Source organism: Oncorhynchus gorbuscha, linkage group LG05, assembly GCF_021184085.1.
Source record: "Oncorhynchus gorbuscha isolate QuinsamMale2020 ecotype Even-year linkage group LG05, OgorEven_v1.0, whole genome shotgun sequence".
NCBI lineage: Eukaryota > Metazoa > Chordata > Actinopteri > Salmoniformes > Salmonidae > Oncorhynchus > Oncorhynchus gorbuscha.
Window position 1 is genome coordinate 91,990,137 of NC_060177.1, and position 14,130 is coordinate 92,004,266.

Below are 14,130 nucleotides of genomic sequence, written 5' to 3' on the forward strand. Positions count from 1 at the left end.
TATTTGCCTGTTTGTTGCCCGCCTGTTCGCACGATTCTTGCCATTCTCCTTTGACTTTCTCTTCAACAAGCTGTTTCCGTCCGCAGGACTCCCACTGACTGTCGTGAGTGAAAAACGCAGGAGGCCGGCCGTTTCTGGGATACTGGAACCAACGATCACACCACGCCCAGTCACTTGGGTCACTAGTTTTCCCCTATTCTAACGGTCAATGGAACAGTAACTGAATGTCTCGATGCCTGTCTGTTTCCTTTATATAGCAAACCACATCCACTTGACTCACTGTAGGAGCAAAGCATTTATGTGAACGGGGTGGTGTACCTAATAAACTGGCCACTGAGTAATGTGTGTACACGCACTGTAATTCTCCTCACACCGCAATCATAACATGAAATGTTACCAAAATATCTTGAATTCTCTCAATACCAACCCCTTTAAGAGCAATACAACAAATAAGTAGACTTCTAAAATGTTATTTTCTACAAATATTTTTACAAAAGATAGTCTGGTAAGAAAAATAATAGGAATATTGGAACAGTTGAATGGTTCAGGTCAGCTGAAGAGAGATGGACAATCAACTAAAATAATTGGTTAAGGCTAGACTGAAAAAGGTAGTTAAAAAATGATATCTTTCACAATCTCAAGTTTAAGTTACCCCAGACATTCTCACATCAGCAGCCACCAATTCACCTTATATGTTAATAGATGCACCCCCCCCCCTAAAAAAAGTGTATACCCCCTCCCCACCTAGCTACCTATTCAACCACAGTTTAATAATGCTATTGCTACAGATAAATAATAACGTCCCATTGTATGGTTATTTTGCATATAGTTTTCATAGTTTAAAGATTTGATATTAGGTCTTTGTTCAGATAAATATGATATTCGTGTGTACAGTAATACATTGGAGATATGTACACAGTGTAGTGTGTGCTGGTTGCTATAGTTGCCAAATTCCGGTAACTTTCCCCAAATTCCCAGAAATCCCGGTTGGAGGATATCGGATTTCTTGCCTATTCCCTCCCGATTTTTGGGGAATATTACAACTAGGATTTTGGGAAATTTACTGTAATTGTTCTGCATTTGTTTACAGTGATCCATACCTACAGAAATGCACTACCAGTCAAAAGTTTGGACACACCGACTCATTCCAGGGTTTTTCTTTAATTTTTACTATTTTCTACATTGTAAAATAATAGTGAAGACATCAAAACTATGAAATAACACACATAGAATAACATTGTAACCAAAATAGATTTTATTTTAGATTCTTCAAAGTAGCCACCCTTTGCTTTGAAGGCAGCTTTGCATACTATTGGTGTTCTATCAACCAGATTCACCTGGAATGCTTTTCCAACAGTCTTGAAGGAGTTCCCACATATGCTGAGCACTTATTGGCTGCTTTTCCTTCACGCTTCGGTCCGACTCATCCCAAACCATCTGAATTGGGTTGAGGTCAGGTGATTGTGGAGACCAGGTCATCTGATGCAGCACTCAATCACTCTCTTTCTTGGTCAAATAGCTCTTACACAGCCTGGAGGTGTGTTGGGTCATTGTCCTGTTGAAAAACAAATAATAGTCCCACTAAGCGCAAACCAGCTGGGATGGCGTTTCACTGGAGAAAGCAGTGGTAGCCATGGTGGTTAAGTGTGCCTTGAATTCTAAGTAAATCATAGACTGTCACCAGCAAAAGCACCATCACACCACCTCTTCCATGCTTCACGGTGAGAACCACACATGCAGAGATCATCCGTTCACCTACTCTGCGTCTCACAAAGACACGGTGGTTGGAACCAAAAACCTCAAATTTGGACTCATCAGACCAAAGGACAGATTTCCACTGGTCTAATGTCCATTGCTCTTGTTTCTTGGCCCAAGCAAGTCACTTCTTCTTATCGGTGTCCTTTCGTAGTGTTTTTTTGTTGTTGCAGAAATTCGACCATGAAGGTCTGATTCACTCAGTCTCCTCTGAACACTGACTGCACTTCAAAGTTCTCGAAATGTTCCGGATTGACTGACCATGTCTTAAAGTAATTATGGACTGTTGTTTTTCTTTGCTTATTTGAGCTGTTCTTGCCATAATATGGACTTGGTCTTTTAGCAAATAGGGATATCTTCTGTATACCACTCCTACCTTGTCACAACACAACTGATTGGCTAAAATGCATTAAGGAAAGTAATTCCACAAATGAACTTTTAACAAGGCACATCTGTTAATTTAAATGCATTCCAGGTGACTACCTCATGAAGCTGGTTGAGAGAATGCCAATAGTGTGCAAAGCTGTCATCAAGGCACTGGGTGGCTACTTTGAAGAATCTCAAATATAAATTATATTTAGATTTGTTTAACACATTTTGGATTACTGTGTTATTTTCATAGTTTTGATGTCTTCACTATTATTCTACAATGTAGAAAACAGTACATATAAAGAAAGACTTTTGAATGGTAGTGTGTATTATTATAACGTGAGGTGAACAGTAGGTCAATCTAGAAACTAAAACTACTTCAGAAGAAAAACAGCTTATTTCAGTTGTAATGAACGACAGGATTTAGGAACATGCTTAAACGTTTTAGATCGTATTATTGTTGTATACGTCATGTTGACGTGAAGACCATCATCTCTGATATAGACAGATACATACTACTATTAAATAAACACCATGCCCAAGGCAAGTGTGTTTAGTATCTTCAACATATTCCGTTCATTAGTGCACACTTTAGCAAAACATTATGCAACAAAAAAACAGACGTTTCTAATTGGACAAATTCAGGTCAGTACCTCCCTGTTCCGGTCCGTTTTCTTCGGTTTGGTGTCTAGTGAATAAGACCCTGCTGTTGCTCCAAGCCAACGCCAACCTAGGATAAGCTGCTATCCAGGTTCTGTAAGATTTTCCCTGTGTCTTCCTTCAATTCGGATAAAATCACTGTAATAATCTCCATCCATCCACAGGGTGACCGCCAGTCACTGTCCCCTACAGTACGGTATGAAACAAACCATATGCGCTCTTAACTAGGATCAATTTGGTTTCTTCAGAGCAACGCAGCCTTTAGTCTTTAAAATGTTAGCATGGTAGCATTACATTGGCTTACTGTAGTTTGTTGGTGCAGGTCCCAGTGGTACATGTAAAGTCGCGAAAGTATTGTTGTTATTTGTAAAAGGTAACTTCTTGTTGCTGGGAGCAACACCTTAGTTCACAGTAATGAGGACTGGTTAAAAGAACAATAAAAACAAAACAGTCGCTGTTCAGAAGAGTTTCTGGAAGAAGGTAGAAATCACCAAAAGAAGATGATTGCCATGTGTGCTCATCTACACCCAGTCTCAAAATGGCTGCTGTGCCATTTTTTTCCCCCTCGCATTTACTTGACATAGATCCAGAAAAACTAGATGTGTAAATCTAGTAACACACAAGCAGCCAAAAGACAATTTCTCTCGCACACACCCTCTCTCTCTCTGTGTGTGTGTACTACATGGCAGCAGGGGGCAGTATTCCCCTGTCTCTCAGGCGGTCTCTCATGGCGTTGAAGATACTGAGCTGCTGCTCTGGCTGCAGGACCAACAGCTGCTGTAACACCTTGCTGGGGTTGGGACCCCTGGAACACAGACATAACATGACATATTATAATATTATAACATATTATAATATAATAACATATTATAATATAAACAGCTGCTGGGACCCCTGGAACACAGACATAACATGACATATTATAATATTATAACATAACATATTATAATATAATAACATATTATAATATAAACAGCTGCTGGGACCTCTGGAACACAGACATAACATGACATATTATAATATTATAACATAACATATTATAATATAATAACATATTATAATATAAACAGCTGCTGGGACCTCTGGAACACAGACATAACATGACATATTATAATATAAACACCTGCTGGGGTTGGGACCTCTGGAACACAGACATAACATGACATATTATAATATAAACACCTGCTGGGGTTGGGACCTCTGGAACACAGACATAACATATTATAATATAAACACCTTAACATAACATATTATAATATAATAACATATTATAATATAAACAGCTGCTGGGACCTCTGGAACACAGACATAACATGACATATTATAATATAAACACCTGCTGGGGTTGGGACCTCTGGAACACAGACATAACATATTATAATATAAACACCTTAACATAACATATTATAATATAAACAGCTGCTGGGACCTCTGGAACACAGACATAACATATTATAATATAAACACCTTAACATAACATATTATAATATAAACACCTTAACATAACATATTATAATATAAACACCTTAACATAACATATTATAATATAAACACCTTAACATAACATATTATAATATAAACACCTTAACATAACATATTATAATATAAACACCTTAACATAACATATTATAATATAAACACCTTAACATAACATATTATAATATAAACACCTTAACATAACATATTATAATATAAACACCTTAACATAACATATTATAATATAAACAGCTGCTAGGACCTCTGGAACACAGACATAACATATTATAATATAAACACCTTTCTGGGGTTGTCACATGTCATTAATGCTCTTTGAAGTCAGTTTGGTTTCAGTTCGTTTTTTTTTTTTAAGAATCACAATTTATATTTCAATCATTTTTGGCCAACATTGAATTCACAGAATAAATATAGTGGTATAGTGACCCATTACTGCTTATTAACCATCACATTACTTTAATACAATATTTCAGTTATTTTTTATTTATTTAACTAGGCAAGTCAGTTAAAGAACAAATTCTTATTTACAATGACGGCCTAGGAACAGTGGGTTAACTGCCTGTTCAGGGGCAGAACGACCTTGTCAGCTCTGGGATTTGAACTTGCAACCTTCCGGTTACTAGTCCAACGCTCTACCCACTAGTCTACCCAACCGCCTCTACACTCTAACCACTAGTCTACCCTGCCGCCTCTACACTCTAACCACTAGTCTACCCTGCCACCTTTACACTCTAACCACTAGTCTACCCTGCCACCTCTACACTCTAACCACTAGTCTACCCAACCGCCTCTACACTCTAACCACTAGTCTACCCTGCCACCTCTACACTCTAACCACTAGACTACCTGCCGCCTCTACACTCTAACCACTAGACTACCTGCCGCCTCTACACTCTAACCACTAGTCTACCCAACCACCCCGTTATGTTATGGAGTATATTACATTAGTTTTATGTGATTACTTTATTATTTCATTCCAAGTCATTCTCTCATCTCTATAGAGCTGCTGTCTGACAAAAATCACTATTTTAGTAGTTCTTCACAGTAAATAAGGTATACTTTTATGACTGCTGAATGCCAACTATCAAATCACTTAGATCACGTATTTTCAGGTAGAGATACCTCAAAGCAATTGTTCTCTATGTAATCCCCTCTTGATTGTGCATTATTCTGTTCCTTATGTAGCAGGCGTGCAAAGGATTATGGTCATTGTAGTTAATAGTACAGAAAATGTGGTTAAACTATGAAGAACATTGGCCTGTTGGAAACTACAACTCCCTACTCTACATCACATTGTTAGGGCATGATCTAGAAAATAAATGCAGCACATTGAGTTCACAGAAAAAAACAGACCAAAATGGAATTCAAATAATTGAACAAATGTCGATAAATTAGTTGTTTAAAAAACGAAAAATAACAGAGACACTTCTGGTAATCGCTCAGCACTACATAACATAACAGGATCAGCCATAATAACTAACTACCAATAACCTCTTATCAAACCACAGGACAGGGTCAGACAATAATAACTAAATTAATTGGAGCCAGTTCTGATGGGAAACCAGAGTGCCTCGCCTCAGGCTTGTATTCAGCTGAGATGGCATCAATTAGAGGCCTCGCCTCAGGCTTGCCATTAGCTGAGAAGGCATCAATTAGAGGCCTCGCCTCAGGCTTGTCATCAGCTGAGATGGCATCAATTAGAGGTCTCGCCTCAGGCTTGTCATCAGCTGAGATGGCATCAATTAGAGGTCTCGCCTCAGGGTTGTCATCAGCTGAGATGGCATCAATTAGAGGCCTCGCCTCAGGCTTGCCATCAGCTGAGATGGCATCAATTAGAGGTCTCGCCTCAGGCTTGTATTCAGCTGAGATGGTATCAATTAGAGGCCTCGCCTCAGGCTTGCCATTAGCTGAGATGGCATCAATTAGAGGCCTCGCCTCAGGCTTGCCATCAGCTGAGATGGCATCAATTAGAGGCCTCGACTCAGGCTTGCCATCAGCTGAGATGGCATCAATTAGAGGCCTCGCCTCAGGCTTGCCATCAGCTGAGATGGCATCAATTAGAGGCCTCGCCTCAGGCTTGCCATCAGCTGAGATGGCATCAATTAGAGGTCTCGCCTCAGGCTTGCCATCAGCTGAGATGGCATCAATTAGAGGCCTCGCCTCAGGCTTGCCATCAGCTGAGATGGCATCAATTAGAGTCATCGCCTCAGGCTTGCCATCAGCTGAGATGGCATCAATTAGAGGTTAGTATCAATCACACCAACCTTACTGCTGGTCTGTTTCAGCTGACTGGCTCACTCATCCTACTGCTGCTTGCTGCTACTATAAACTGGCTCACTCATCCTACTGCTGCTTGCTGCTACTATAAACTGGCTCACTCATCCTACTGACTCTTGCTGCTACTATAAACTGGCTCACTCATCCTACTGCTGCTTGCTGCTACTATAAACTGGCTTTGTGTTCTGCATTGATGCTACTGCTACTATAAACTGGCTTTGTGTTCTGCATTGATGCTACTGCTACTATAAACTGGCTTCGTGTTCTGCATTGATGCTACTGCTACTATAAACTGGCTTCGTGTTCTGCATTGATGCTACTGTTACTATGAACTGGCTTCGTGTTCTGCATTGATGCTACTGTTACTATGAACTGGCTTCGTGTTCTGCATTGATGCTACTGCTACTATAAACTGGCTTCGTGTTCTGCATTGATGCTACTGTTACTATGAACTGGCTTCGTGTTCTGCATTGATGCTACTGCTACTATAAACTGGCTTTGTGTTCTGCATTGATGCAACTTCTACTATAAACTGGCTTTGTGTTCTGCATTGATGCTACTGCTACTATAAACTGGCTTTGTGTTCTGCATTGATGCTACTGCTACTATAAACTGGCTTTGTGTTCTGCATTAATGCTACTGCTACTATAAACTGGCTTTGTGTTCTGCATTAATGCTACTGCTACTATAAACTGGCTTTGTGTTCTGCATTAATGCTACTGCTAATATGGCTTCGTGTTCTGCATTTTAACTAGATGTTTCTCTATGCTGCTGTGTAACTAAACTCAGCAAAAAAAAAGAAACATCCCTTGCCACGTGTAACAACACCTGCACAGGATCGGTACACCTGCGGGACAGGTACAGGATGGTAACAACACCTGCACAGGATCGGTACACCTGCGGGACAGGCACAGGATGGTAACAACAACTGCACTGGATCGGTACACCTGCGGGACAGGTACAGGATGGTAACAACAACTGCACTGGATCGGTACACCTGCGGGACAGGTACAGGTGGTAACAACACCTGCACAGGATCGGTACACCTGCGGGACAGGTACAGGATGGTAACAACACCTGCACTGGATCAGTACACCTGCGGGACAGGTACAGGATGGTAACAACACCTGCACTGGATCGGTACACCTGCGGGACAGGCACAGAATGGTAACAACAACTGCCCGAGTTACACCAGGAACCCACAATCCCTCAATCAGTGCTCAGACTGTCCGCAATAGGCTGAGAGAGGCTGGACTGAGGGCTTGTAGGCCTGTTGTAAGGCAGGATTCGCATTTATCGTCGAAGGAATGAGCATAACACCGAGGTCTGTACTCTGGAGCGGGATCGATTTGGAGGTGGAGGGTCCATCATGGTCTGAGGCGGTGTGTCACAGCATCATCGGACTGACAAGACAGGAATGTCAGTGTTCTGCCATGGCCAGCGAAGAGCCCGGTTCTCAATCCTATTGAGTACGTCTGGGACCTGTTGGATCGGAGGGTGAGGGCTTGGACCATTCCCCTCAGAAATGTCCAGGAACTTGCAGGTGCCTTGGTGGAAGAGTGGGGTAACATCTCCCAACAAGAACTAGCAAATCTGGTGCAGTCCATGAAGAGGAGATGCACTGCAGTACTTAATGCAGCTGGTGGCCACACCAGATACTGACTGTTACTTTTGATTTTGACCCCCCAACCCCCCTTTGTTTAGGGACACATTATTCAATTTCTGTTTGTCACGTCTGTGGAACTTGTTCTCAGTTGTTGAATCTTGTTATGTTCATACAAATATTTACACATGTTAAGTTTGCTGAAAATAAACGCAGTTGACAGTGAGAGGACGTTTCTTTTTTGCTGAGTTTAGATGTTTCTCTCTGTGCTGCTGTGTAACTACAGTTGAAGTCGGAAGTTTACATACACTGAGGATGGAGTCATTAAAACTCATTTTTCAACCACTCCACAAATTTCTTGTTAACAAACTATAGTTTTGGCAAGTCAGTAAGGACATCTACTTTGTGCATGACAAGTATTTTTTTCCAACAATTGTTTACAGACAGATTATTTAACTTATAATTCACTATCACAATTCCAGTGGGTCAGAAGTGTACATACACTAAATTGACTGTGCCTTTAAACAGCTTGGAAAATTCCAGAAAATTATGTCATGGCTTTAGAGGCTAAATGACATACTTTGAGTCATTTGTAGGTGTACCCGTGGATGTATTTCAAGGCCTACCTTCAAACTCAGTGCCTCTTTGCTTGACATCACAGGAAAATCAAAAGAAATCAGCCAAGACATCAGGAAAAAAATTGTAGACCTCCACAAGTCTGGTTCATCCTTGGGAGCATGTCATAAGGTGAATGCACCAATTTGTAAGTCGCTCTGGATAAGAGCGTCTGCTAAATGACTTAAATGTAATGTAAATGAGCAATTTCCAAACACCTGAAGGTACCATGTTCATCTGTACAGACAGTACGCAAGTATAAACACCATGGGACCACGCAGCTGTCATACCACTCAGGAAGGAGACGCGTTCTGTCTCCTAGAAATGAACGTACTTTGGTGAGAAAAGTGCAAATCAATCCCAGAACAACAGAAAAGGACCTTGTGAAGATGCTGGAGGAAACGGGTACAAAAGTATCTATATCCACAGTTAAACGAGTCCAATATCGACATAACCTGAAAGGCCACTCAGCAAGGAAGAAGCCACTGCTCCAAAACCGCCATAAAATAGCCAGACTACAGTTTGCACATGGGGACAAAGATCATACTTTTTGGAGAAATATCATCTGGTCTGATGAAACAAAAATAGAACTGTTTGGCCATAATGACCATCGTTATGTTTGGAGGAAAAAGGGGGAAGCTTGCAAGCTGAAGAACACCATCCCAACCGGGAAGCACGGGGGTGGCAGCATCATGTTGTGGGGGTGCTTTGCTGCAGTAGGGACTGGTGCACTTCGCAAAATAGATGGCATCATGAGGGAGGAAGATTATGTGGATATATTGAAGCAACATCTCAAGACATCAGTCAGGAAGTTAAAGCTTGGTCGCAAATGGGTCTTCCAAATGGACAATGACCCCAATCATACTTCCAAAGTTGTGGCAAAATGTCTTAAGGACAACAAAGTCAAGGTATTGGAGTGGCCATCACAAAGCCCTGACCTCAATCCCATAGAAAATTTGTGGTCAGAACTGAAAAAGCGTGTGCGAGCAAGGAGGCCTACAAACCTGACTCCATTACACCAGCTCTGTCAGGAGGAATGGGCCAAAATTCACTCAACTTATTGTAGGAAGCTTGTGGAAGGCTACCCAAAACATTTGACCCAAGTTAAACAATTTAAAGGCAATGCTACTAAATACTAATTGAGTGTATGTAAACTTCTGCCCCACTGGGAATGTGATGAAAGAATTAAAAGCTGAAATAAATCACTCTCTCTACTATTATTCTGACATTTCACATTCTTAAAATAAAGTGGTGATCCTAAATGACCAAAGACAGGGAATTTGTACTAGGATTAAATGTCAGGAAATGTGAAAAACGGAGTTTAAATGTATTAGGCAAAGGTGTAAACTTCTGACTTCAACTGTATCCAAACAGTTTGGTGGATTGGTATGGGTCACCGTCTGTAAGATATTTTATATTCATGCTATGCTTTAGCAGTGATCTACCCTGAAGGAGCAGAGCCTATATCACCACGACTTGCATTATAAGCTGCGAGGGAATGTGACGACCCTTACCTGATGATGCTGGCTAGGTGATAGTGACGACCCTTACCTGATGAAGCTGGCTAGGTGAATGTGACGACCCTTACCTGATGAAGCTGGCTAGGTGAATGTGACGACCCTTACCTGATGAAGCTGGCTAGGTTAAAGTGACGAAGCTTACCTGATGAAGCTGGCTATGTAAACGTGAGTGAAGGTAGCCATCAGATACTGACAGTCAAAGCGATCCATGATGCCCCCGTGACCAGGGATGGTGTCTGCAAAGTCCTGACAGGAGAGAGAGAGAAGTTATTACAGAGAAGGACCTGAGAGCGAGCGAGAGATAGATACGTTTTTAGTGGAGTTTGTAGTGTGACTGTTTGAGGTTGTGGACAAGTATCTTTTATACTGATAACAAATTCAAACAGGTGCCATTAATACAGGTAACAAGTGAAGGACAGAGGAGCCTCTTAAAGAAGAAGTTACAGGTCTGTGAGAGCCAGAAAACTTGGTTGTTTGTAGGTGACCAAATAGTTATTTTCCACCATAATTTGCAAATAAATTCATAAAAAATCCTACAATGTGATTTTCTGTTTTTTTTTCTAATTTTGTCTGTCATAGTTGAAGTGTACCTATATGAAAATTACAGGCCTCTCACCTGACTAAATAATTTTTTGTCCCACTGTAAGTTATTACAGAGAAGGTCCTGAGAGCGAGCGAGAGCGAGAGATAGATAAATTATTACAGAGAAATCACAGATTGTGTCTTTAAGGTATCCATGGAGATCACCTTACGCCAGCCTGTGTGTGTTCTCTCACTTTGATCTGGAACGCTCGCTTGAAGCCGCTGGCAAAGAATCCTCCAAAGGGACCAATCAGAGAGGCGAAGGTGGAGAGCACCACACTGTGGATCTGATATGGGTACAGGTTCACCGTTTTCTGTAGAGACGGACACACACACGTTGTTTAGGGTTTCCGATTGGACTCACTAAAACAAGTACCAGTATGTATTGGGCATCAGCTAATTAGTGAATGTTCTGAACAACGTAGTAAATACAACTCAGTATTGACCATGTCTAGAACACACGACAACTCTCTCTCTCCCCGTCTCCCATCCTCACCAGACCAGTAACATACTCTCTCTCTCTTTCTCTCTCACATCCTCACCAGACCAGTAACAGACTCTCTCTCTCTCGGTCTCCCATCCTCACCAGACCAGTAACAGACCAGTCTGCCTGTCTAGAACACACGACAACAGACTCTCTCGGTCTCCTATCCTCAACAGACTCTCTCTCGGTCTCCCATCCTCACCAGACCAGTAACAGACTCTCTCTCTCTTTCTCTCTCACATCCTCACTAGACCAGTAACAGACCAGTCTGCCTGTCTAGAACACACGACAACAGACTCTCTCGGTCTACCATCCTCACCAGACCAGTAACAGACTCTCTCGGTCTCCCATCCTCACCAGACCAGTAACAGACTCTCTCCCTCGCATCCTCACTATACCAGTAACAGACCAGTCTGCCTATTAATGTCTAAGCCATCTAGGAGCACATGAAACCATATTTTGAATTCTTCAACTGGGGATTTCTTAGGAAGGTTTCAGGAATTTCCTTACCCATGTGAGGATGTTCTGGACAGCGAAAGGAAATGTGTACTGTTGCATCACAAAGATGTCAGAGGGTTCACAGTCCGCGGTGAAACGGTTGGTCTCGCTGTTGTACTCCACAGGACATACAAAGTACTGGAACTGAGCAAGCAGGTAGGCCAGCTAGGAGAAACACAGCAGAGGATCGATCCTCAATGAGGATGGGCACTTTATTTCCGTGCTCCAAATGTAAAAACGTACGACCACTATCATCGTAACTTTACTGCGCTATAGTACTCACTACGAAGCCACAGACCAGGGTCCCGAAGAAGCCTCCTATAAACCCCTCCCACGTCTTCTTAGGAGACAGCTGTAACAAAATTAAAAATATATACATTTCATTTGGAACGGCCCAATTATTTCTCTCTATGTATTTTAAAATTCATGAAAAATATATATTTTTCATTGCAATTCCACTTCCTGAACTGGGAGTATACAAACTAAATTCAGAGTTGAGTGGAGACAGATACAATAACAGCATTTCACACAGGGGATGACACAGCGTTTCACACAGGGGATGACATAGCGTTTCACACAGGGGATGACATAGCGTTTCACACAGGGGATGACATAGCGTTCCACACAGGGGATGACACAGCGTTTCACACAGGGGATGACACAGCGTTTCACACAGGGGATGACATAGCGTTTCACACAGGGGATGACATAGCGTTTCACACGGGATGACATAGCGTTTCACACGGGATGACATAGCGTTTCACACACGGGATGACATAGCGTTTCACACAGGGGATGACATAGCGTTTTACACAGGGGATGACATAGCGTTTCACACAGGGGATGACATAGCGTTTCACACAGGGGATGACATAGCGTTTCTCACAGGGGATGACATAGCGTTTCACACAGGGGATGACATAGCGTTTCACACAGGGGATGACATAGCGTTTCACACAGGGGATGACATAGCGTTTCACACAGGGGATGACATATCGTTTCTCACAGGGGATAACATAGCGTTTCACACAGGGGATAACAGTATCCAGCCTGTCCTGGCCTTACCTCAGTGTGCCAACCCTAACCCCAAGCCACATGTGACTCATCTTCACTGGGAAAGATGAAGGTCATCTATCTGTCCTACAGCCATACTGAGAATCTCTGTCTGTTTCTCAGTGTGTGTGTGTGTGTGTGTGTGTGTGTGTGTGTGTGTGTGTGTGTGTGTGTGTGTGTGTGTGTGTGTGTGTGTGTGTGTGTGTGTGTGTGTGTGTGTTTGTGCGTGCATGTGTATGTGTGTATGTGTGTGTGTGTGTGTGTGTGTGGGTGGAGGGATTGGGTTTAAGCAAGAAAAGACTCATTGCAAGAATGTCCAACAAAGTATTCTTCTTCTTGGTTCTAGGAGCTCCTCTTCTCTTCGTGGATGGACTGGGATTAGGGTGGAATTGGGCCCAAAGTAACCCTGGTACAAACACGTCATATATTATAGCAATAGGGAATCTCGGGGCTTTGTGGTATTATATGGCCAATATACCACGGCTAAGGGCTGCTCTTGGCACGACGCAACACGGAGTCCCGGGATACAGCCATCAGCCGTGGTATATTGGCCATATAATACCACAAAGTCCCCAGATGCCTTATTGCTATTATAAACTGGTTACCAACCCAATTACAGCAGTACAAGGAAATGCTCTGTCATACCCGTGGTATACGATCTGATATACTAACAGCTATCAGCCAATCAGCATTCAGTGCTCAAACCACCCAGTTTACAATATATATATATATATAATATAAGTGTACCTTAATGAGTGGCGTTCTGCCAAAGAAGAAACCAAACAGGTAGGCCATGATGTCATTGCATATCACTATGGAGATGGGGACGATGAACCTGGAAAACAACATTCAAGATGTAAACATTGTCAAAGATTTGAAAAAAACTGTTTACCGGTTATAGACACCGCTTACATACAGATTCAATATACCGTAACATACCTGGTAGGCTACCGCTCCATACCTGGTAGGCTACCGCTCTACCGCACCATACCTGGTAGTCTACCGCTCCATACCTGGTAGGCTACCGCTCTACCGCACCATACCTGGTAGTCTACCGCTCCATACCTGGTAGGCTACCGCTCTACCGCACCATACCTGGTAGTCTACCGCTCCATACCTGGTAGTCTACCGCTCTACCGCACCATACCTGGTAGTCTACCGCTCCATACCTGGTAGGCTACCGCTCTACCGCACCATACCTGGTAGTCTACCGCTCTACC

At 42.3% G+C, this 14,130-nt stretch overlaps 1 protein-coding gene across 1 annotated transcript in view; it reads right to left on the reverse strand.

The window, feature by feature from the left end:
• Positions 1–2,554: 2,554 nt before the first annotated feature.
• The window catches only part of LOC124034965 (phosphatidate cytidylyltransferase 1-like), a 33,073-nt gene continuing 21,497 nt past the window's right edge, over positions 2,555–14,130 (reverse strand). The window contains exons 8-13 of the mRNA XM_046348356.1: positions 13,658–13,745; positions 12,141–12,209; positions 11,870–12,022; positions 11,070–11,189; positions 10,436–10,539; positions 2,555–3,589 (exon numbers count right to left, since the gene is read on the reverse strand). Coding sequence (XP_046204312.1) covers positions 3,463–3,589; positions 10,436–10,539; positions 11,070–11,189; positions 11,870–12,022; positions 12,141–12,209; positions 13,658–13,745 — 661 coding nt within the window. The 3' untranslated portion in view covers positions 2,555–3,462. The remainder of the gene's footprint in view (positions 3,590–10,435; positions 10,540–11,069; positions 11,190–11,869; positions 12,023–12,140; positions 12,210–13,657; positions 13,746–14,130) is intronic.